The sequence below is a fragment of the Artemia franciscana genome, chromosome 6 (genome assembly GCF_032884065.1).
Source record: "Artemia franciscana chromosome 6, ASM3288406v1, whole genome shotgun sequence".
Classification (NCBI taxonomy): Eukaryota; Metazoa; Arthropoda; class Branchiopoda; order Anostraca; family Artemiidae; genus Artemia; species Artemia franciscana.
In genome coordinates this window covers 8,558,691-8,583,597 of record NC_088868.1, presented here as the reverse complement: position 1 = coordinate 8,583,597, position 24,907 = coordinate 8,558,691, and the positions used below count along the sequence as shown (strand labels likewise).

Sequence of the window (24,907 nt, the reverse complement as noted above, 5' to 3'; positions counted from 1 at the left end):
ATGTAGAGTTGTGAGGAAGAGTCAAACTTTAGCGTAAAGAGCTGGGCGTTGCTGAGGGAAAGCCCATTTCATACACGGAATTATTTCTGTTCGTTATAAGTTTTAATGTCGCTCCTTACTTTCGGATAAAAAACTTGTTTTTTTACTTAATTTTTGAACGTTTCTGAATTACTGCAGGTTTTTATTTTGGCTCACCGTCGATGAACAATTAAACTAAATTTGTTTATTAATTTTAATTTTGGCTAAATGGCTTTCTCAAAGTTTTGATCGGACGATTTTGACAAAAAAGGGGCAAGGGAGGGGGCCTAGTTGCTTTCTAATTTTTGGTTACTTAAAAAGGCCACTAGAAATTCTAATTTTATTTACGAACGTTTTTATTATAAATAAACATGCGAAGCTTACAAATTAACTTACGTAACGAACTTCTATCCTCGTATTTTTATTATGTATATGAGGGGGTTCGCCCCTTCGTCAATACCTCGCTCTTTACACTATAGTTTGAATTTTGTTACAATTCTTTAAGAACGATCCCTGAACTACAAAGCCCGTTTGATTTAAAAGATAGCTCTTTGAAATTACTAAGAATACTTCAGCGATAAAGAGCGAGGAATTGAAGAGGGGACAAGCCCCCTCATACATGTAATAATTTCTATTCGTTTTAATGTTGTTCCTTGCTTTACTTTAAAATAAATTTAATTTTTTGTTGTGTTTTTAAATGACTTTGGAAAATCTAGCGCCCCCTTCATGGAAATTCTCTTCCCCCATGGAAAGATCCTCTCACGTAACCCACTCCCCCAACACCCCACCACCAGATGAATTACCCCCGAAAACCTCATTATACTTTCCAATAATCAACACTATATGTAAATAATTTGCTAAGTTCATAACTTACAGCCCTTCCCACGGGGACTGTGGGGGATTAAGTCGTCCTCAAAGACATAGTTATTAGATGTTTTAACTATGCCGAACAACACGACTATCTCAAAATTTTGATCTTATGACTTTGGGAAAAAATGAGCGTGGGAGGGAGCCCAGTTGCCCTCCAATTTTTTTGTCACTTAAAAAGGGCACTAGAACTTTCAATTTCCGTTATAATGAGCTCTATCGAGACACTCTAGGACCACTAGGTCGATACGAGCACCACTGAAAGATAAAAACAAAACAAATAAACACGCTTTCTCCTCGCAAAAAACATAAAATGCCACATTTTTGCAGATAAGAGCTTGAAACCTCTGCAGTAGGGTTCTCTGATACGATAAAACTGATGATGTAATTTTCATCAAGATTCTATGACATTTAGGGGATGTTTCCCCCTTTTTTGAAATAAGGACAATTTTCACAAGCTCGTAACTTTTGATAAGTAATACTAAACTTACTATTTAAATACTATTTAAAATGAGCATAAAATTCCAATTCTTTTGATGTATAAGTTGGTATCAAAATTTCATTTTTTAGAATTTCGGTTACTATTTAGCCTGGTCACTCCTTATTACAGTTCCTTACCACGAACTGTTTGATTCTTCAGTGTATACATAAATATACAGGGTAAAAAACACACTGCTCACACATCTTACAATGACTAAGCAATGCCGTATCCAGGGAGGGGGGTTTAGCCAGTTTGACCCCCCCCCCCCCCCCCGAAAATTTTGCCAGACTCGTAAAAACGCAACAAAATTGAATATGAACAAATCTTTGATGAGTTTATTTTAAAAAAAATGGTAGCCCCCTCCCCGAAAAAATACTGAATACGACCCTGTCGATATCAAAACATGTTGAGTTCTTTGTATTTGATTTAATTAGCTTGAATACAACAACCTCTTCTTAAAACGAATTGCAGTCTTTATTACCGGTTGACATCCTTTAGTATATATTCGAAACTATTAAGTGAGGAAAGTTCTTATTGCACATGTCAAGTTTATATGGCTTATCATCGATGTGAGTTACTAGATCCATATTTAATTGACTCGGATAAGAAAAATCTTCTTGCATAGTTGACACTAATATTGACACTAATATGGTTTGTGATCCGTGTGCGGTTTTTGGTGTATTTTTTATCGCTGGGAAAAGTATTTGTTACATATCTTACAATTACATGGTTAGTTCTTCGATGTTGATTTAACTAACCAGGATAGGAAAACCTCTTCTTGCAAATTTCACACTCATGTGGTTTATCACCGGTGTGATTTGGTGAAACTTCCTGGATCAGAAAAGGTTTTCTCGCAAAGGTCACATTGATAAGGTTTTATCACCGTTGTGAGTTCTTCGATGTAGACTTAATCGACTTGGATAAAGAAAACTCTTGTTGCATGCATCACATTCATATTGTTTATCACCGGAGTGGATTCTTATATGTTTATTTAAATGTTGACGTCGGGAAAAATTTTTCTTGCAAATTTCACATTGATGTAGTTTCTCACCATTATAAAGACTTTGTTTTTTATCTACGTTTGACCCTTCAGAAAAGATGTTCTTTGCAAAACGAATCCCTAAAGGAACAGTTTCACTTATTCCCTTATATCCACGAATTTTTTCTAATTCTGATTTCACACATTAATGTAAAGAGTTAATAAAACCTTCTGTTTTGTTTAGCTTGCTTGAATGATCGCTACAGAAGAACGCACTTGTGGTACCAAGAACGCACAGAAGAACGCACAATAAAAATAAGTGTCAATAAACCTTTTTTATTGAATCAGAAAAAGGGTCTTATGAATCCTTTTCAACCATTAAATAAAGAAAACTGTTTTCTTTTCATATTGAAGTAAAGAGCAACATTAAAGCTTCAAACAAACTGAAACTATCCTGTGTAAAGTGAGATGCCGCTCCTTTTATTTATTGGATATTGAGGATTTAATAGCGCTTAATTTAAGCTCTTCGCTAGTATATTTTAGAGGTTATTACCTTCGGAATGTTTACATCATGAAATATCGTTTTTCTAGTGTTTCTTTCTTTCTAATTAAGATATCCAGTTTCGCATTCAATCTCATGGAATGAAAAATGAAACCATTATGAAAATCAAGAAGACTGGAAAGAATTAAGGAAAATAAACTTAATGTTTAACATATGATATATCTTAATGAGCTTTAATTTTATGCACGTATATGTATCTGTATGTTAAGATTTTCTCAAAACAGAAAATAAATTTTCTGAAAATTTGCTTCTCCCACCCAGCAACTATAAAATTTGTCATAAATCGTCAGCTGATTGGAACTAGAGACTCCTGAACCCAACCACTTAAATTAGGTGCCATTGTAGTGCAACAACAGAAAGGTTATGAGAAGAAATTGAGTCACCTGGACTTTTTGGGTATTTGATTTCCATACCGTAACGAAAACAAAGAAGTAATTTCTTCGTGAAACCGTGCTTTGCTGATAAGGGACAGTTTTGTTTTGTTTTTTATCTCCTCACGCAAAAAAGGCTACAATTAAAAATTTAAAAAACACATTGCAATTTCATTATGATTACCGGTACTTTTAAATAATATATCTGCATAGATATCCAAAAAATGCTAGAAAAAAATAAAATAAAAGTAAGATGATTTTGCAGAAGATGTTAAAAACCTGTCAATCTTTTCACCGAACCAAGCTCTGGTCCTTGGTACTAATGGTATAATAATAATTCATTTTTAACCTACTAAAATACAAGACAAGTGGAGTAAATAAAAGATAATGAAAGAAAAACAACACAGCTATGCGAGATGTATGTGTTATGTATCCGATTTTATGTGTGTTTAACCAGCTGAATTCAAATATTAGGTTTTTTATGTCTAGCAGGTCAAATTTTGAAGTATGCGAATATAATGCCACACAAAACTTAGTATTCTAAATGAAAACTAAGCATCGTTGGGAAAGAAATAACAATTCATTCTTAATTTCCTATGCTTACTTTAAAGGCAACAAGTGAAACCAAAAACCATAGCAATTCTTGAAGAATATAAACTAAATTCACCAGTCAAATATTAATCTTAGAAAGTTACAAAAGCACGAGCAACGATAGTGAAACTTCGCAGGCTTGTTTTAGAAAGCTTTCTTTCATGGTAATTAATGTTCATATGGTTTTTCTACAGTGTGATTTTTTTAAGAAGCAATATATTGGAACTTTGAATAAAATTTTCCTTACATATATCTCACTCAAATGTTTTTCTCCCGTATTCAGTCTTTTATAAACTATTATATTGTAATTTGAGAAAAACGTTTTCATAGATAAGTTACACTTTAAAATTTTTTCCCCAGTATGTGTTTTCATATGTGCTCGTAAATTATTCTTAAAAGAAAACATTTTCTAACACAATAAACCCCTAGAAGCATCTTACCAGTAAAAAATTTAGCTTTCTTTAATTTTCTTTCATCACTAGTAGCTTTTGTCAAGTGAATAAGCTGTGTCTCCTTCGACTGGCCTCTGCATCAATGACGAAATTAACCGCTAGGGGGATCACTTCAGAATTGATAGAATCATTCTTCAATTCCTCCAATGCATGAGAAAAACTTATCCCTTAGCAGTCAAAATATGAATCTCTTTCTTATTTTAAATATATACTCTAAAGACCAAGTACAAAGGAATATTGTCATTTGGCTTCGACTGATGTTTTTCAAGTAGCAAAGGAACATTAATGCCTAAAGCAAAAATACATTCTATAATATCTGCATGCAATGGCTCATGTTTGCATTGATTTTTGGTATCGAAATTCAGTTTCATATGAAAAGATGTTTTCTCATTTAATTATTTCTGTTTTTAATTTGTTCTTGAAAATAAGTAATATACTAGGCAATAATATACTTAAAAATAGAAAGCGAAACCATGAGCGAGCGAACGAAACGAGTATGAAAAAATAATAGAAAATCTTTCAAAATCATCAATTCTAGCTAAACAAAAATTAAAAGAAAATTATCGAAATTCAAGCTTAAAACTCTACACAGTAAAGGCAAAATCAAGTTAAAAAATAAAGTTCAGAAGCATTTAAACTGAACACAAGCTAAGTTTCTAACTGTTGATTGTTAATCACGGTAAATCTGGGCAATATAATCATGGAAGGGATTACTCAATATTCAATATATTTTCACAAGACAACAATGAGTACAGTATAATTTCCTCATTACAGTATATAGTACAGTATATATTTTCACAAAAGTAATTTTTTTTTTAACATAATTATTGACATTAAAAATAGACATCTTCCCTGAGCCAGTAGTCCTTTACTATTTTTCATTCATAAGTTTTAAGCCCGAATACATACCGGACAAGACAGAAGAGGCGTTGCAATCAACAAGCCCGTAAACACCCAACAGGCATTCCCTTCTTATATTTTGAAAAACTATTTTTGGGAATATTTTCATTGTAAAAAGCCCTTTTTTGACATTTCACTGAAATATTGCAGCAACGACAAATTTGTCAATTTGCGATGCATTGCTAAAAGTGAGAAAATGGACAAAATAAAAAAGAGCGAAAAAGAAACATGACAATATACAAATAACCAAATAAATAAGGAAAGCTTTTCTATTATAAAAGAAAAATTATATATGATTTTAAGAATATGTTTTCAAGAGGCATCATCAACCAACTGTAAACAATTGAGCAACAGATCCCTCGAGAAAGAAAGGACTTAAGAAGCAAGATCTGTATGTTAGAAAATCGGGAGCTATTGCATCCTCTCATTTTGTAGCTTTATTTATCTGAAGTCTTTTCACTTGAATCAAATCTCCATCGAAAATTATAGGTTCCATTTTACTTGTCACAATTTCTAGGATGACCGACTTCGAATTAATATTTAAAAATTGTTTAATCTCATCGAACATGAAACTATTCACTAAAACTGATTAATAGTAAACTGAGCAGTTTTAGCTATTATATAATCTTGATGTCAGGACTCAACAGGCTGCTAACGCTCAGTAAGGATTGTAGATAATTATAAGACCAAAACATTTCTGATGGGACAGAAGTAGGGAAGACCCTAGTGTGTGAAGTTCCATGATCATCCTAAACCAAAACGACCCAATGTTCCAAATCTATTGATCATAGGTGAAGAATGGTTTTGAATATATTTTAAAAAATATGGATTTTAACACCAAAATACAAAAAGAACAACAGTAAACATAAACGGCAAACTCATCAAAGACAGATGCTGAAAAGAGAGGAGTATGGAGACATTTGAGCCTAAAAGTGACGTGCGAGACCAATCAAAAAATTTTAAAACAAGAGCTAAGAGCTCATATGGCACTTGTGACGAGGTTGGAAAAGCCAAAAGACAAGAGCTCATATGGTATGAGCTCTTGACTCATTCTAAAGAAGAACGAGAGCTATGAGCTCATATGGCACTTGTGACGAGGTCGTAAAAGCCAAGAGACAAGAGCTCATATGGTAGGAGCTCCAGCAAACTTCTAAGAATCAGTAGATTGCTTCAAAGAGGCTTAATACCGGTAGCGATTTAAAATAAAAGCTCTGAGTCGTAAGGTCCTTCTAAATATAAAAATTCATTGAGATCCGATCACCCACTCATATGTTAAAAAAACATCAATTTTTACTTTCCCTTCAGCCCCCGAGATGGTCGAATCGGGGAAAACGACTTTATCAAGCCAATTTGTGCAGCTCCCTGACACGCCTACCAATTTTCACCGTCCTAGCACGTCCAGAAGCACCAAACTCACCAAAGCACTGAACCCCACCCCCTGACTCCCGCAAAGAAAGCGGATCCATTCCAGTTATGTCAATCACAAATCTAGGACATTTATAAGCGTTTTCCGAGATTCTCGGTTTCCCTATCTAACTCCCCCCAATGTCAAAAGATCTGTTCGGGATTTGAAATAAGAGCTCTGAGACAAAAGTTCCTTCTAAATATCAAATTTCACTTAGATCCAGTCACCCGTTCTTAAGTTAAAAATACCTCAATTTTTCAAATTTTTCCAAATTAACAACCCCCAGCTCCCCCAAAGAGAACGGATCCGTTTCAATTATGTCAATCACGTATCTATAACTTGTTCTTGTTCTTCCCACCAAGTTTCATCCCGATCTCTCCACTCTAAGCGTTTTCCAAGATTTCCTGTTTCCCCCTCCAACTCCCTCTAATGTCACTGGATCTGGTTGGGATTTAAAATGAGAGTTTTAAAGCACAAGATATTTCTAATTATCAAGTTTCATCAAGATCTGATCACCGGTTGGTAAGTTACAAATATATCATTTTTTCTAGTCCCCCCCCCCCCACTCCACCAAAGAGATCTGATCCGGTCCAGTTATGTCAGTCACTTATCTTAGACTTTAGCTTATTCTTCCCACCAAGTTTCATCCTGATCTCTCCACTTTAAGCGTTTTCAAAGATTTTTCCCCGGCATGACACTGGATCCGATCGGGATTTATAATAAGAGATCTAATTTACGAGGTCCTTCTAAATATGAAATTTCATTAAGATCCGATCACTTCTTCGTAATTTATAAATACCTCATTTTTTTATTTTTTAGGATTAACCCTCCCCCCAACTCCCCCAAAGAGAGCAGACCCGTTCCGGTAATGTCAATCACGTATCTAGGACTTTAGCTTGTTTTTCCCACCAAGTTTCATCCCGATCCCTCCACTCTAAGCGATTTCCAAGATTTTAGGTTTCCCCACACCAACCACCCCTTCAATGTCACCTGATCCGGTCAGGATTTAAAATGAGAACTTTGAGACCCGATATCCCTCCAAACATCAAATTCCATTAAGATCCGATCACCCGTTCGTAAGTTAAAAATACCTCCTTTTTTTCAATTTTTCTGATTTAACCATCCTCCCACTTCACCCCCCCCCAGATGGGCGAATCGGGGAAACGACAATTTCTCATTTAATTTGGTCTAATTCCTGATACTTCCGCCAAATTTCATCGTCCTAGCTTACCTGGAAGTGCCTAAAGTAGCAAAACTGGGACAGACCAACAGACAGACCGACCGACAGAATTTGCGATCGCTATATGTCACTTAGTAGATACCAAGTGCCATAAAAATTTATTACGACTATGACATTGCATTCTAAAGCTTATATCAAACCAAAACACTTCTATGTTTAATTCCCTAGCCTATTTTTGTCAGACAAAATTTGTTTTCGTCCAAAAAAGAAAAGGCAGCTGTTGGAAAGCAGAAATGAGAACTACAAAATTATACTCATAGAAGATATGCTCCAACAGAATAATAGCTCATATATCAAAAGACCTAAGTCGTCTTGGGCAAAATTGTTTGTGGGTGTAGTCTTTTCACGACAGGCTCTAGTTTAATGTGACTTTTTACATGTTTGTTCAAACTCCTTTTTCGTGAAAAAGACAAATTACACTCTCCACATTTATAAGCCTTATCACCAATGTGAATTCTCTGATGAGTACATAAACTCGAGCTCCTACTAAAAGTTTTCTTGCATATAGCGCACTCGAAAGGTTTTTCCCCAGTATGAGACCTTCGGTGCTCCGATAAATTAGAGCTAAATTTAAAAGTTTTATCACACGTATCGCACTGATAAGGCTTTTCACCAGTATGAATTCTTTGATGACTTGTCAAACCAGAACTTAAAGCAAAAGTTCTTTTACATACAGGACACTCAAAGGGTTTTTCCCCTGTATGAATTCTTCGATGACCAGATAATTTGGAGCTTGTTACAAATTTTTTGTTACAAATTTCGCACTGGTAAGGTGTAACCCCAGTATGGATTCTCATATGCCTAGCTAAAAAACTTTTACAATAAGATGTTTTGTCACAAACTTGACACTTATAGGGGTAAGTTTTGGGTAAGTGTTTCTTTTGATGGATATATAGCTTGGAAACTGAAACAAAAGTTTTTTTACACAGTTCACAGTCATACTGTTTTTCACTAGCATCGATCCTCATGAGTTTGCTCGGAGATGCTGTTGATTCAAGGCTATCGTCCATTTCAACTGGCACTTTTTCTTGTAAGACAGCTGCTCTCTGCTCAGTATATCCCTCTGCTATGGCATCAGACGTATCGTACAATAAAGGAGCCATTTCGGTTTTAATGTGCAAGCAGTTTTCACTGCTATTTTCAAGAAACACATAACTATCACCCGCAACCTCACCCTCTGAGTTCAGGCTTATTTCTTCTTTTAGATATATACTATCGAAACCAGGCACAGAAATAGTTTCACATTGTTGTTTAGATTGCTCATTCTGCAAAAACGAAGCCATGGTGATATCTAGAATAAAATACAATTTCAGATATCTTATAAACAATGCATACCCAAACAAGATGCTTAATCAAGTTCTTTTAATACAACACAAGTAAGAAAGTTCTCAAATTTATACCAAAGGGAGGAAGAAAAGAGGAGGATGGACGATATATATATCTATATATATATATATATATATATAAATAAGTTGTTTGTTTGTGTATCTGTCTGTATGTCCGCATATGACGTCTGAATTATTTCATCATATACCAATTCAAAAACGAATGTATTCATGCCGAAGTAGCTGAGTTGGTAAAGCATTATGATCTAGGTTCTAGGTCCGAGAGGTTCCAGGCTCGAACCTTGGCTTTAGCATTAATACAAAAGAAGAAAAAAAAACTAAAAAAGGTAAAAACTACAAAAAAAACGAAAAAGAAAATACTAAAAAAACTAAAGAAGCTAAAAAACTAAAAAAAAACTAAAAACTAATACAAAAACTAAAAACTGAAAAAGAAAAAAAAAACTAAAAAAGGAAAAAAACTGAAAAATAAAGGAGAAAAAGAAAAAAGGAAAAAAAAACAAAAAATTCATTTCATCATATACCAATTCAAAAACGAATGTATATACAGACTGGGACACCGGGATACAAATGACGACCGGAACACCGGGAATATGACTGACGAAATTACAGACTGTGACACAAATGACGACCGGGACACAGGGAATATAAATGACGACCGGAACACTCAAAGAGATATTACAGACTGGGACACAGGGACACAACTACAACGGGGACGCCGGGAGGCACAGGGGGGATAACGGCTAGTCTATATATATATATATATATATATATATATATATATATATATATATATATATATATATATATATATATATAAATAAGTTGTTTGTTTGTGTGTCTGTCGACCGACTGACGTCATGTTTGTCGACTGACGTCATTATGAGGATTGAGCTGTATGTCGTCATGAAGTTGTTTGTCGACTGACGTCATGTTTGTCAACTGATGAAATTACAGACCGGGACACAAATGACGACCGGGACACCGGGACACAGGGAATATAAATGACGACCGGGACACTCAAAGAGAAATTACAGACTGGGACACCGGGACACAAATCACGACCGGGACACAGAGAATAACAAATGACGACCGGGACGCCGGGACACAGGGAATATAAATGACGACTGGGACACCGGGACACAAATGACGACCGGGACACAGGGACACAACTACAACGGGGACGCCGGGGGGCACAGGGGGATATATAAATGACAACGGCGACACAGGGAATGATCGATTAGCAATCACCATCAACAAAGCTCAAGGGCAATAATTAGAATCATGAGGTATAGATCTGAATACGGATTGTTTTCCCATGGACAATTATATGTTGCATGTTCAAGAGTCGGTAAACCTGACAATCTATTTATATGCACCGACAATGGGACAGCGAAGAATGTTGTATATCCGCAAGTTTTACGTAGATAAAAACACACACACATATATATATATATATATATATATATATATATATATATATATATATATATATATATATATATATATATATATATATATATATATATATATATATATATATATATATATTCACAGGTGGGACACAGGGACACAACTACAATGGCGCGTAACTAATAGAGCGCGTAACAACTTACGCGAGCGGGGAGGGCTTGGGAGGGCACGAAGCGCCCCCACCAACAAGGTCCCCCACCACCACCAGCTAGTATATATATATATATATATATATATATATATATATATATATATATATATATATATATATATATATATATATATATATATATATATATATATATATATATATGGGCGCTCCTCAAGTGGGAATAGAGTTGACCGCAAGGTCTCCAGTCTTACGGTACCCCGAAAGGGTCGAGGCAGCCCTTTGCAGAGGTCGTTCATAGATCTGGATCATACGCCCTGTCGCAGTTGTCCCTCTATAGAGGATCCTTCCACAATTGTGTTCTACGTCACCATGTAATTTCACCCATTGCTGGGAGAAGGTTTGTAACTCATGGGACGAGTGGAAACGCCGCTGGACCCTGTAAGTGTACATTTGAGAGGCCTTCTTCCTCCTCCACCTGGAGGACAAGGACCCAAGGGACAAGGTCCCACCTTGGTCAGTGCCTCCTATGGATGTACCCAACACATCAGTAGGGCGTTCCCCTATCACCACCTAGGGACACACTGAGTGGACCGAGGGAGACCTCTAAAGAGCAGCATGAACAAATCAAACAGTTCGTGGTAACGAACTGTAGTAAGGAGTGACCCGTAGTAAGCAGTTGTCCCTCTATAGAGGATCCTTCCACAATTGTGTTCTACGTCACCATGTAATTTCACCCATTGCTGGGAGAAGGTTTGTAACTCATGGGACGAGTGGAAACGCCGCTGGACCCTGTAAGTATACATTTGAGAGGCCTTCTTCCTCCTCCACCTGGAGGACAAGGACCAAAGGGACAAGGTCCCACCTTGGTCAGTGCCTCCTATGGATGTACCCAACACATCAGTAGGGCGTTCCCCTATCACCACCTAGGGACACACTGAGTGGACCGAGGGAGACCTCTAAAGAGCAGCATGAACAAATCGAACAGTTCGTTGTAACGAACTGTAGTAAGGAGTGACCCAGCTCAATAGTAACCTAAATTCAAAAAATGAAATTTTGATACCAATAGCTACATCAAAAGAATTGCATTTTAATGCTGATTTAAATATATAAGTTTCATCAAGATTAGTCTTACCCATCAAAAGTTACGAGCCTGAAAAATTTGCGTTGTTTTAGAAAATAGGGGGAAACACCCCCTAAAAGTCATAGAATCTTAACGAAAATTACACCATCAGATTCAGCGTATCAGAGAACCATACTGTAGAAGTTTAAAGCTCCTATCTACAAAAATGTGGAATTTTGTATTTTTTGCCAGAAGGCAGATCACGGATGCGTGTTTATTTGTTTGTTCGGTTTTTTTCCCAGGGGTGATCGTATCGACCTAGTTGTCCTAGAATGTTGCGAGAGGGCTCATTCTAACGGAAATGAAAAGTTCTAATGCTCTTTTTAAGTGGCCAAAAAAATTGGAGGACAACTAGGCCCCCTCCCACGATAATTATTTTCCCAAATCAACGGATAAAAATTCTGAGACAGCCATTTTATTCAGCGTAGTCGAAAAACCTTATAACTATGTCTTTGGGGACGACTTACTCCCCCACAGTCCCCGTGGGAGGGGCTACAAGTTACAAACTTTGACCAGTGCTTACATATAGTAATGGTTATTGGGAAGTGTACATGCGTTTTCAGGAGGATTTTTTGGTAAGAGGGAGGGGTTGAGAAGAGGGGGATATGCTGGGGGAACTTTCCATCGAGGAATTTGTCATGGGGGAAGAAAATTTCCATGAAGGGAGCGCAGGATTTACTAGTATTATTTAAAAAAAACAATGAAAAAATAAATATTAAAAATGTTTTTTTTTAGCTGGAAGTAAGGAGCAGCATTAAAACTTAAAGCGAACAGAAATTATTACCCATATGAGGGGCTCACCTCCTCCTAATACCTCGCTCTTTACGCTAAAGTATTTTTAGTAGTGTCAACTATTTATTCTACGGCTTTTGTGATTCAGGAGTCATTCTTAATGAATTGGAACAAAATTTAAGATTTAGTGTAAAGAGAGAGGTACTGACGAGGGGGCGAACCCTCTCATATATGTAATAAAAACATGAGAACAAAAAGTTCTTTACGTAAGCTAATTTATAAGTTACGTAATTTAGGAAAACAGTCTTCCTTTTCTCCTTCTGTCTCTTTTTTTTATGTGTTTGTGCTGTTGCATTGGTGATTTCTCTTTTCATAATATCTTTTACTAATAAAAAGATTCGTAAAAAATTAAAAGTTCAAGTTGCCTTTTTAACTAACCAAAAAAATGGAGGGCAACTACGCTTCCTCTCTTGCTCTTTTTTCTCAAAATCATTCGATCAAAACTATGAAAAAGCCGTTTAGCAAAAAAAAAAAAAAAAAAAAAAAAAAAATGCAAATTTCGTTTTAATTATCCTTCTGCGGAGAGCCAAAATCAAAACATGCATTGATTCAAAAACGTTCAGAAATTAAATGTAAAAAAAACACATTTTTTCAACTGAAAGTAAGGAGCGACATTAAAACTTAAAACAAACAGAAATTAATTCGTATATGAAAGGGGCTGCTGCCTCATCAACGCCCCGCTCTTTACGCTAAAGCTTTTACTGTTTTACAAAGAAGAGTTGAGAGAAAGAGTCAAACTTTAGCGTAAAGAGCAGGGGGTTGACGAGGAAGCAGCCCTTTTCATATACAAAGTAATTTCTATTCGTTTTAAGTTTTAATGTCGCTCCTTACTTTCAGTTGAAAAAACGTGTTTTTTTTTATTTAATAAACTCATAGAATCAATGGTTAAAACATAATGATGCCTCAGAATAGGGAAAGAATAGAGGAAGGGAAATTTTTCTCCTAAGACTAATCTGAACGATATCCTCCAGGAAACACGTAATTAAGGATGGAAAACAATGTTTTTAGCGACTTAACTTCGTAGGCCCAGCCTCAACGCATCTTCCTCAGTGTGAAGTATCTAAGAAGTATCTAATTAACTAATTAGCCAGGTTCCTCTATAGGAAAATACAACTATGCTTAAGGTGGAACTGTAGCATAATAAAAATCAAGTTGCCATTTTCTGTCATGTTAGACGTCAGCCCGGCGGCTTCAGTTTCGGGTCCTGGCAGAGCTACACTGCATGCTTTTATACATAGAATCTCTTTGTCACGTATCTTCTCAGCCTCTTGTTGATGTCATGGCGTCATCATAGGTTCGATACAATCAAGAAATGATAAATACGAGTTAGTCCTTGAAGTCGTGACCTATTTAGATCGTTTTATGGCCAGATATGTCGATATACCAGTTTTACAAAAAAAAAAAAAAAACAACTATGTAGCCGAATTCAAGGCCAGGCCCCAGCACTCAACAGGCTTATATATATTGATTCTTGTTGTTTTCTTGTCTTCTAACAGCAGATAATAAGACCTTCTTCTCGATGTTATTGCTTCAGGTTAGGTTTGATAAAAGCACCCTAGGAAAAACATTAACAAGGCAAATAATTCCAACGAAAAGAGGTTTTAGATAGATACACGGTTGTTCGTTTAAAAGGAGTATAAATGTTCATTATTCGCTTGTTGTAAGTAATGAGGCGTCAAATAAACAATAACGAGTCAAACATATCTTGAGTCAATTCCATCCTCCTTCCTGTTAACACATGAAAGAATCATTCATTTTATACGATTTGTTTTCATCTGAACTCATAAACGACGTTACTCATACGACATTTTAAATTAAAGCTCTAATCGAATTTGGCACAATCCTCGCGTTATTCTTTAGTTTTAAGTCATGAGGTGTCAAATCGGCAATTTCAATTCAATCAAGAAATTTTGGCGTGGCTTCAATTTGTTCTTCCTCTTACTCCTTCAGAATCACACATTTTGTATGATCGGTATTCCCCAGGGATTCTTAGTGGTTTTCACCGCTACTTCTTTTCCAAACAGAAACTTCGTTTATGATTCGATATGATCATCACTGTGGCTTGTCTTCCAGCCATAGATTGTAATGTTCATTAGTCATTACCTCAGATATTTTTTCCATGACTATTACTTTAGCCGTTTAGATTCATGCGTCATCTTATATAATTCCTTAAGACATAATGGATACTTAAAACAGTCTTTTCAGTTTCTAAAAATAGATCACTGTTGAAAAATTGTCGTTTGTAATTCAACCTGATTCTCACTGTCATTTGTTCCATACCTATTGTTTTTGCTTAGCAGTTATTACTTTCACTTGTTTTACAATCATTTTCATTTGTGCCACATATTCATTAAGTAACACCTTAAATATTTTTCCATGCCCTTTGCTTTTTGGATAAGTCTTTTCAAATTTCTTGTTGTTCAAATGACGTATCTTTTCCAACCGTTGAAATTTAAATCGTGTCATGTTGTTAGAAACAGACCTCAAATTAAAAGCAGCGCCTTCGAAAAATTGCAGCATTGTAATTCGATTATTCTTGGCCCGATATTTAGGTCTTTTGGTACTGGATTCGGTTTTACCACCTTCTGCTCCAGGTTTCTTCTAACCACAGCACCAACAGGCCTAAACGCTGCTTAACGGAAAATAGTCACTGGAAAAGACCCTCTCCCAATAATCCCATTCCCTACAAAGGATGTATTGCGTTATAATTTTCAAAGGGTATAACAAACGGTCTACTCTAAAAGAGGAATCAGAGGTAGCCAATCTAGCGTTGCCAATAGTAAAGATCCATAATCCTTCAACATATCCTTACTAGTATTCTGCATTCAATTCATATGGAAGTGGCTGGTAGTGTAAACTGCAAAGGGGACTCATTTAATTGGAAATCGAAAGTTCTAGCATTTTGTTTTTACATCAAAAGGAACGGAGAGGCAACCAGTCCACTCCCAGATTTCACCTAAGAAATCTCTTCTTCTCCAAAGACAACCGATCAAAATTTTGAGACAGCCATTGGTTTTTAATTAGTCCAAAGGTCAAATAACTATACCTCTGGGGTTGACATCCCTCAAAGCCCCAATAACAAGGGCTATAAATTACGCATGTTGCCGATTGTTAACACATAAAGTATACTATAGAGAAACGAGGATACGCTTGATTGGTGAAATTTGAACATAACATACAAATAAAAGAAAATTCGTAAAGATATAAATTAGAAGAGCCACTTTGTTCAAAATAATCAAAAGTAGTAATAATTATGCCTCAAAGGATACAATACTCCCCCCCCCCCCGCAGCACTGGTGTGAAGTATATAAATACTGCAATAACCCCATCGTTTACATACAAAACCTACAACTATTGAAAGGAAGCGCCTCTGATTCAGTAAATTATGGAATGTTGAGGAGTATGTTAAAAAAAAACAAACAAAAGACACCGTCTGAATCCACAACGGCAGAGGGTATTAAGTTGAAACTCTCAGGGAATGTAAGGAGATGATGAAAAATAGCCCAAGGCAACCAGTCTCCCTCCAATGGTCTTTTAAGGTTCCCTGCCACCAAAGACACCTGGTCAGAATTTTGAAAAAGCCATCTTGCTCAAAATATTCTAAAAGTTACATAACTATGCCTTCAGGGACGACAGAGAGCCCCACAGCTCATAGGACAGGCTTAGTAAGTTATAAAAGCTGCCCACGAATTATTCTTTAGAAGTCTTTAGAAAGACTTCGGATATTAAGGTGAAAAAAATGCAAGGTTGTTGTCAGTAGTATCGTCATAATGATTTTAAAGTCATGCTATCCCTAGTTTTAAAGATAACCCTATCCCTGCTTTTAAACGCAGCCCTATCCTGTCATTCCAAGACAGCCAGCAGGTGTGTGATACGTCATGGGGAATGTTTCCGAAGGGACACAGAAGCACGTTACGTCATAGCAATGTTTTCTAGGAGATGCAGGTGTCTGTTAATTCATAAGGAATGTTTTCTAGGATATGTAGGTGTCTATTACGCAATATGAAGGCTTTACTTTGGTTGTAACGTAATAAAGAGGGTTTAATTTAGTTGTTACGTAGTAGGGTTTGGGAAGTTACATAATAGCGTATGTTAGAGTTCACTAGTCAAGCAAGGAAGTTTTTAAGACATTTATCAAGACGTTTCAAAACAACCTAAGACGTTTTTAAGACATTTTTCTCCAAGACGTTTCAAGACATTTTCCAAGGAACATCTTAAAGATATTCTTTAAGACATTTCTCTTCAAGACGTTTCAAGATATCCCAAGATGTTTTCTAAGACTTTTCCCTTCAAGACGTTTTTTTCATGATTTCTTTAGTTCTTACGTAATAAGGGTATGTTTACTTATGTTCATTATGACGCGTTCACACATAACTTATTTCTTCAGTCCCCCGTGGGGGATCCGCGATTGTAACTGAGGATGACACACACACGTGGATTTTACGTAATGACGGTGCACACATGGGATGTTACCTAATACTTTAAGAGATTCCATTTTCTTTCAATGTGTTTTTCCCAGGGAACCTTTCTACTCGAAGCCTATTAGGTTTAGGTAACTTGTTCGTCTGTTATTCCGAGCAAATTCGGTCTAAGAGTTCTTGCATACAAGTCCAGTGGACATTGTCTATCAACATCAACCAAAAATCAATCCAATTCTTTAATCTCTTATTTCTGTGACTATTTACCTTAGTTCTGCTCAAGGAATGACGCATAGACGGATAATAGATTGACTTATCAATCAACTAATGAACTGACATCATTTTTATACAATTCTAATAAGGGCTTCTGTCAAATTTGCCTCTCACTCAGTCAGACTATCTATCTTGGCTTTTCTACAATTAGCCGAAGCTTGATGTCCAAACCTACTTGATCTTAATCAATCACGGCCTCGACCGAGTCCGTTGGTTTTGAATTAAAATCATATGCTACACCTACATACATGAACAAAAGTTTTCCTTTTCTTCTTAGGTGAAAACCTATGAAATCTTTTCTTCTAAGATTTCATCTAATCTCGTTACAGGTAAATTTAAGCCACATTAAGATATTTTTGAGAGCTTCTAATGAAAATGTCTCGTTTCTTTGAGCCAAGACTATGCACCCACGGTTGACAAGCGCACACTTAATTCGTGTTTTCTCTTCAAATTTCACATAATCTCGTTATGGGTAAATTTAAGCTACATAAGATATTTTTGAGAGCTTTTAATGAAAATGTTTGGGCCAAGACTATGCACCCACGGTTGACAAGCGCACACTTAATTCGTGTTTTCTCTTCAAATTTCACATAATCTCGTTATAGGTAAATTTAAGCCACATTAAATTTAAGCCACATTAAGATATTTTTGAGAGCTTCTAATGAAAATGTCTCGTTTCTTTGAGCCAAGACTATGCACCCACGGTTGACAAGCGCACACTTAATTCGTGTTTTCTCTTCAAATTTCACATAATCTCGTTATGGGTAAATTTAAGCTACATAAGATATTTTTGAGAGCTTTTAATGAAAATGTTTGGGCCAAGACTATGCACCCACGGTTGACAAGCGCACACTTAATTCGTGTTTTCTCTTCAAATTTCACATAATCTCGTTATGGGTAAATTTAAGCTACATAAGATATTTTTGAGAGCTTTTAATGAAAATGTTTGGGCCAAGACTATGCACCCACGGTTGACAAGCGCACACTTAATTCGTGTTTTCTCTTCAAATTTCACATAATCTCGTTATAGGTAAATTTAAGCCACATTAACATATTTTTGAGAGCTTTTAGTGAAAATGCCTCGTTTCTTTGAGCCAAGACTATGCACCCAAGGTTGACAAGCGCACACTTGGATAATATTTTATCTGCAAATTTGACATAATATCGTTAGAGGTAAATTTAAGCCCTATTAATAACTATTTCTGAGAACTTTTAATGAAAACACCGCGTTTCTTTGAGCCAAGCCTATGCACACAAGGTTGACATGCGCATATTTGAATAATATTTTCTCTTCACATTTCACATAATTCTGTTAGAGGTAAATTTAAGCCACATTAAGATAATTGTTAGGAATTTAATGAATATGCCTCGTTTCTTTGAGCCACGACTATGCACTCCGGTTAACTAACGCACATTTCGATAATATTTTCTCTTCAGAGGTAAATTTAAGCCATATTAAGATGTTTTGGAGGGCTTTTAGTGAAAATGTCGCCAAGACGACGAAACCCCCTGTGGAAAAGCGTACATTTGAATAATATTGTCTCTTCAAATTTCACATAATCTCGCCAGAGGTAAATCATTGCCACACAAGGTTATTTTTGAAGCTTTTAATGAAAATACTTCGTTTCTTTGACTGAGTGTTAAATTTCGCTCCCCCCCCCACTCAGTCGAAAAATTCTTTTAACACCTTTCAGCTTAACTTTAAACTCCAGAAAATGTTAGTCCAAACATGTCAAACCACCATGGCAATATGTGGGTTAACCCCCCTAGCAACCAATTTTGGAGTGGGAGGGTTGCTATTAGAGATAAATTCAAACCTTGTTAGGAGTTATTTCTGAGGGGTCTTAATAAAAATCTCTCATTTCATTGGCTGGATGTTAGATTTGAGTCACCCTACCGCCAGAACATTCATTTAACACCTCACACCTCAACTTTAATCTGTAGAACATGTTAGTCCAAGCAATTCTCACCACTGTGGCAGTATGTGGCTACCCCGTGGCATCCCAATAATACATATTAACATATTAACGATAATACATATTAACAATAATACATAATACATTTCTGTGACATTTTTCAGATATTTTCATGATTAAAATTGATTTAAATCCATTGATTCATGTTTTTCGCAAGCCGACCTGTGATACACCATGTCCATTCATGCCACCGTGTCACACTATGACTGGTCCCTTGGCACCCTCTCATCATTCCTAAGATATTTTCAAACATTTTTTTTTTTATAAAACTTATGCTTTAAATCCATTGATTCGTGTTTTCCGTAAGCAAACCCCTTGGTGCTGACCCCCCTAAAATAGTTTCACATCACCATTGCATTATGTGCCTGCTACTTGTGGCACCCTTCATCTTCATCTAAGTGTTTTCTGATGTTTGAATACCCCGATAGACGTACTTTCTTTTATTTTTGTTGATATTGTTTTCTATCAATTCCTTACATGTGCCAGAATGCCCTTAATATAAGTGTAAAATTCTGTGTAGTAAAGAGGAAAAAGAAACACTTTTGATCATGTATGAAGGTGTGGCATATTCTAGTCATAATGGTATTTTCGCTTTTATTTCATCTCTGGTAGTAATATTATCTGATAACGCTCTCTAAAGCATTACTTAACATGCAGATACATACCAAGTGTAAGCGATTCCTAGTAATCGATTTTCCCCTCTACATCTCAATTAATGCAGTCATAAGAAACATGTAACTATTAGCTTAATCATTTTAGTAAGCGGGACATAAGAATTCTCCCGTGTAGAATTGGTTATTTCTTAGAATATATTTCCTAAATCAAAATATTACAAAGGTTTTCATAGTCCAGCTGTCTATAGCGCAATTCTATTGGATGAAAATGGTCCTTTCGAATCTTAATGTGAACATAAAATCTTTAGAATATACAGCCTCATTGAAAAAACGCATTGAAATCAAACAGTTCGTAGTAACGAACTGTGGTAAGGAGCGACCCGGTTCAATAGTAACCGAAACTCTAAAAAATGGTTACATAAAAAAAATCGCACTTTAATGCTGATTTTAAATATATAACTTTCATCAAGATTAGTCTTACCTATCAAAAGTTGCGATCCTGAGAAAATTTGCCTCATTTTATAAAATAGGGGAAAACACCCCCTGAAAACACAATCTTAACGAAAATCACACCATCAGATTCAGCGTCTCAGAGAACCTTATTGCAGAAGTTTCAAGCTCCTATCTACAAAAATGTGGAATTTCGCATTTTTTTTCCAGAAGACAAATCACGGATGCGTGTTTATTTGTTTTTTCCCAGGGGTGTTCGTATCGACCCAGTGGTCCTAGAATGTCGCGAGAGGGCTCATTCTAACGGAAACTAAAATTTCTAATGCCCTTTTTAACTGACCAAAAAATTGGAGGGCACCTAGGCCCCTTCCCACGCAAATTTTTTCCCCAAAGTCCCCGAATCGAAATTCTGAGATAGCCATTTTATTCACCATAGTCGAAAAACCTAATAACTATGTCTTTGGGGATGACTTTAATCCCCCGCAGTCCCCATGGGAGGGGTTGCAAGTTACAAACTTTGACCTGTGTTACAGACTGTGACCTGTGTACACATAGTAATGGTTACTGGGAAGTGTGCGGACGTTTTCAGGGGGATTTTTGGTTTGTGAGGGAAAGTCGAGGTGGAGGGGCGGTTACGTGGGTGGATCTTTCCACGGAAAAACTTCTCAATTGGGAAGATACTTTCAATGAAGGGGGCGCAGGATTTCTTAGCATTATTAAAAAAAACGATGAAAAAATAAATATGAAAAGTTTTTTTCTACTGAAAGTAAGGAGCAGCATTAAAACTTAGAACGAGCAGAAATTATAACGCATATGAGGAGTTTACCTCCTCGTAATACCTCGTTTTTATACTAAAGTATTTTTTGTAATTTCAACTATTTACTCTACGGCCTTTGTGATTCAAGGGTCATTCTTAAGGAATTGGGACAGAATTTAAGCTTTAGTGTAAAGAGCGAGGTGTCGACGAGGGGTGAACCCCCTCATATATGCAATAAAAATATACGAATATAGAAGTTCGTTACATAAGTTAATTCGTAAATTACGTATATTTTTCACTAATGAAAATGTTCGTAAAAAATTAAAAGTTCTAGTTGCCTTTTTAAGTAATAAAAAAATTAGAGGGCAACTAGGCTTCCTCCCTTGCTCCTTTTTTCTCAAAACTTCCGATCAAAACTATGAGAAAGCCATTTAGCCAAAACAAAATTAATATGCAAATTTCCTTTTTGATTATTCATGTGCGGAAAGCCAAGACCAAAACATGCATTAATTAAAAACCGTCCAGAAATTAAATTAAAAAAACAAGTTTTTTAAATGAAAGTAAGGAGCAACACTAAAACTGAAAACGAACAGAAATTACTCCGTATATGAAAGGGGCTTTCCCTCCTCAACGCCCCGCTCTTTACGCTAATGTTTTTTACTGTTTTAAGAAGTAGAGTTAAGAGAAAGGGTCAAACTTTAGCGTAAAGAGCGAGGCGTTGAGGAGCGAAAGCCCCTTTCATATACGGAGTAATTTCTGTTCGTTTTAAGTTTTAATGTCGCTCCTTACTTTCATTTAAAAAACCTGTATTTTTATTTAATCTCTTAAAGTATTATGTAACATCTCATGTGTGCACCGTTATTACTTAACACTCACGTCTGTGGTCTCCTCAGTTAAAATCGAAGATCTCCACAGGGGTCTGAAGGACAAGTCACATGTAAATGCGTCATCCTGCACATAAGAAAACATTTCCCTACTACGTGTGAACTAAGGAAATGCTGGGAAAATGCCTTGACGAAAAAATGTCTTAGAAAACGCCTTGGGATGTCTTGAAAAGAAATGGCTGAAAAAACATCTTGGGATGTGTTGAACCCTCTTGAAGAGAAATCTCTTTAAAAACGCCTTGGGATGTCTTGAAACGTCTCGAAAAACGCCTTGAAGGAAAACGTCTTGGGATGTCTTGAAACGTCTTGAAAAGAAATGACTGAAAAAACATCTTTGGATGTCTTGAACCCTCTTGAAGAGAAATCTCTTAAAAAAACGCCTTGGAATTTGTTGAAACGTCTTGAAGAAAAATGTCTTAAAAATTTCCCTACTTGACCAGTGGACTCTAACAAGCCTCATTATGTAACACTCCAAACCATATTATGTAACACTCCAAACTCTATTATGTAACAATTAAATAAAACCCTCCCTATTACGTAACAACCAAAGTAAACCTTCTTAATTGGGAAACAGACACCTGCATCTCCTAGAAAACATTCCTTGTGACGTAACAGGCACCTGCATCTCCTACAAAACATTTTTTATGAAGTAACATCTACCCGCGTCTCTAAGATAACATTCCCTATGACGTCGCAAACACCTGCTAACTGTCATGGAATGACAGGATAGGGTTGCGTTTAAAAGCAGGGATAGGGATGTCTTTGAAGCGAGGGATGGGGATGACTTTAAAATCATTATGCCGATACTACTGTTGTCAAAAGGGCGCATTAGAAACATCTAACGAGCGGCTAAGGGTATTAAATTGAGTTTTCCGAGGTATGTTGAGAGGGATGTTGGAGTAATCTGAAATTAGCCAGCTACCCCCTTGCATTTTTAGATGCCCCCTCAACAGTGATAAAAATTTTGAAACATCATTTTGTTCAAAGCAGTCAAAAGTCTATAATTTATGCATCTGAGGATACCGTGCTTCTGCAGATCCCGGGACAAGGAGTTTATATAATGGACTTTGTCCATATTTTACATACAGGTTTTATCATGGGGAAATTATAGACGGGTAAGACGTGAAAAATCGGGAAATGGTGAGAGGTCTGAAGAGTTAAATCAAAAGACAATATTTGCACCCGGCTATCGAAAATGTGTATCAGCAATATCTTAGGCACGGGTAAGAATATTAACTTGAAACTTCAGGACCACTACTACGGTGACTCTTGTTTGGGAATGTTTGATCCTGGATGAGCTCCAGTAGGGAAACGGGTAAGACGTGAAAAATCGGGAAATGGTGAGAGGTCTGAAGAGTTAAATCAAAAGACAATATTTGCACCCGGCTATCGAAAATGTGTATCAGCAATATCTTAGGCACGGGTAAGAATATTAACTTGAAACTTCAGGACCACTACTACGGTGACTCTCCCTTCTAAATGGGACGTGGAATGCCCCATTTAGGCATGTAATGGGACTAAACAAAACCGGTAAAAATACACAAATCTGACAGCATTCTAATGTAAGGATATTTATATTCAAAATATTATGCAGACTCCGCTAATAATGACTTTTGAAGCTGAAAGTACTTTTGTAGAATTTGTGAGAACACACTTGTTTATACATTAGTTTCAAGATATTCAAATGAAAGATCACAGGTGACATCTCACCTGAAAATATTTTGCAGAGACATTTATCACCAATATCTGCCATTAGTGATAGTGGCACCAATAGCAACGTTTATCCTGAGCATTCAGAGAGGGAGGCTCAATCGGATGTAACTTAGTAAACAGTTCAATACAATACCTAAAACGGTGCGTGCGAATACTACCACTAACTAGAATTTATCACCTAAAATGACCGTCCGCGGTCTCACAATTTCGTGGCGTTTTGCAAAAAGGGCATAAGACCGTTTTTTTTCCAAAAATGAATTAAGCATATGGTCCGAAAGAGCCCTTTGAGTTCCAAGGCCCTTTTTGCAAAACGCTATAGAATTGCTCACATTCCATCCTACATACTCTTTTCAAAACTTAATTGTCTGCTGCCTCTTTTAAAATCTTTCCTTATAGCCTCTTTCCAACCAATTCTAAGATAATCTGCTTTTCTTTTCCACAAAGATTGTAGAAACATAAACTTTAATTTAAAATCAACTTGAACTTACAGAGCAGGTTGATCTGTAATTCAGATCATTTACAGGAGTGAATGGTAGTTAAAGACGTATTTCGCCCATAGTAACCAGTGACATGCAAAGACATAGTCAATAGAGTTGATTTCTTTACTTTATTATATTAACAACAAAGCTAAAGCTAATAAATAAATATTAAGTTAAAGTTAACAAATATTAACAGCATATTGTGGCTAATAAATATATTAATAATAATGTTAAATTTGTAAAACATAGTTAATATGCCTTCCGTTAGACTTTTTGCGATAAAAAAAAACTTTCTAGGCCAAAAAAATAAACCTTTTATGAGACAATTCTGAGATCATTATATGACACATTATAATTATAATACATACAGCTTAGAAATCGGTGGTCTCTCGTATTGTATATTTTCCTTTAAAATTTTACATAATGTATATTTATGCATATAAAACTTTAATTGCATTCAAAATTTCTTAAAATTGCAAATAAAAATTGCAAAGTTGACATTAAAGAGGTGCAGTGAAGGGAATGGTCGAAAATCCCTTAGACAAGTTACGACATGAAAAAAGAAAATAAAAAGGGACGAATAAAAATAAAAGAAGCGAAAAAGTATATGAGCAAATTAAAGAAAGATAAAACCAAA

At 36.0% G+C, this 24,907-nt stretch overlaps 1 protein-coding gene across 2 annotated transcripts in view; it reads right to left on the bottom strand.

The window, feature by feature from the left end:
- Positions 1-5,031: 5,031 nt before the first annotated feature.
- Positions 5,032-24,907, bottom strand: part of LOC136028004 (zinc finger protein 664-like) — a 39,334-nt gene continuing 19,458 nt past the window's right edge. For both annotated transcript variants that reach the window (XM_065705544.1, XM_065705543.1), the window contains exon 4: positions 5,032-9,157. In XM_065705544.1, the coding sequence (XP_065561616.1) occupies positions 8,169-9,157 (989 nt within the window). In that variant the 3' untranslated portion in view covers positions 5,032-8,168. The remainder of the gene's footprint in view (positions 9,158-24,907) is intronic.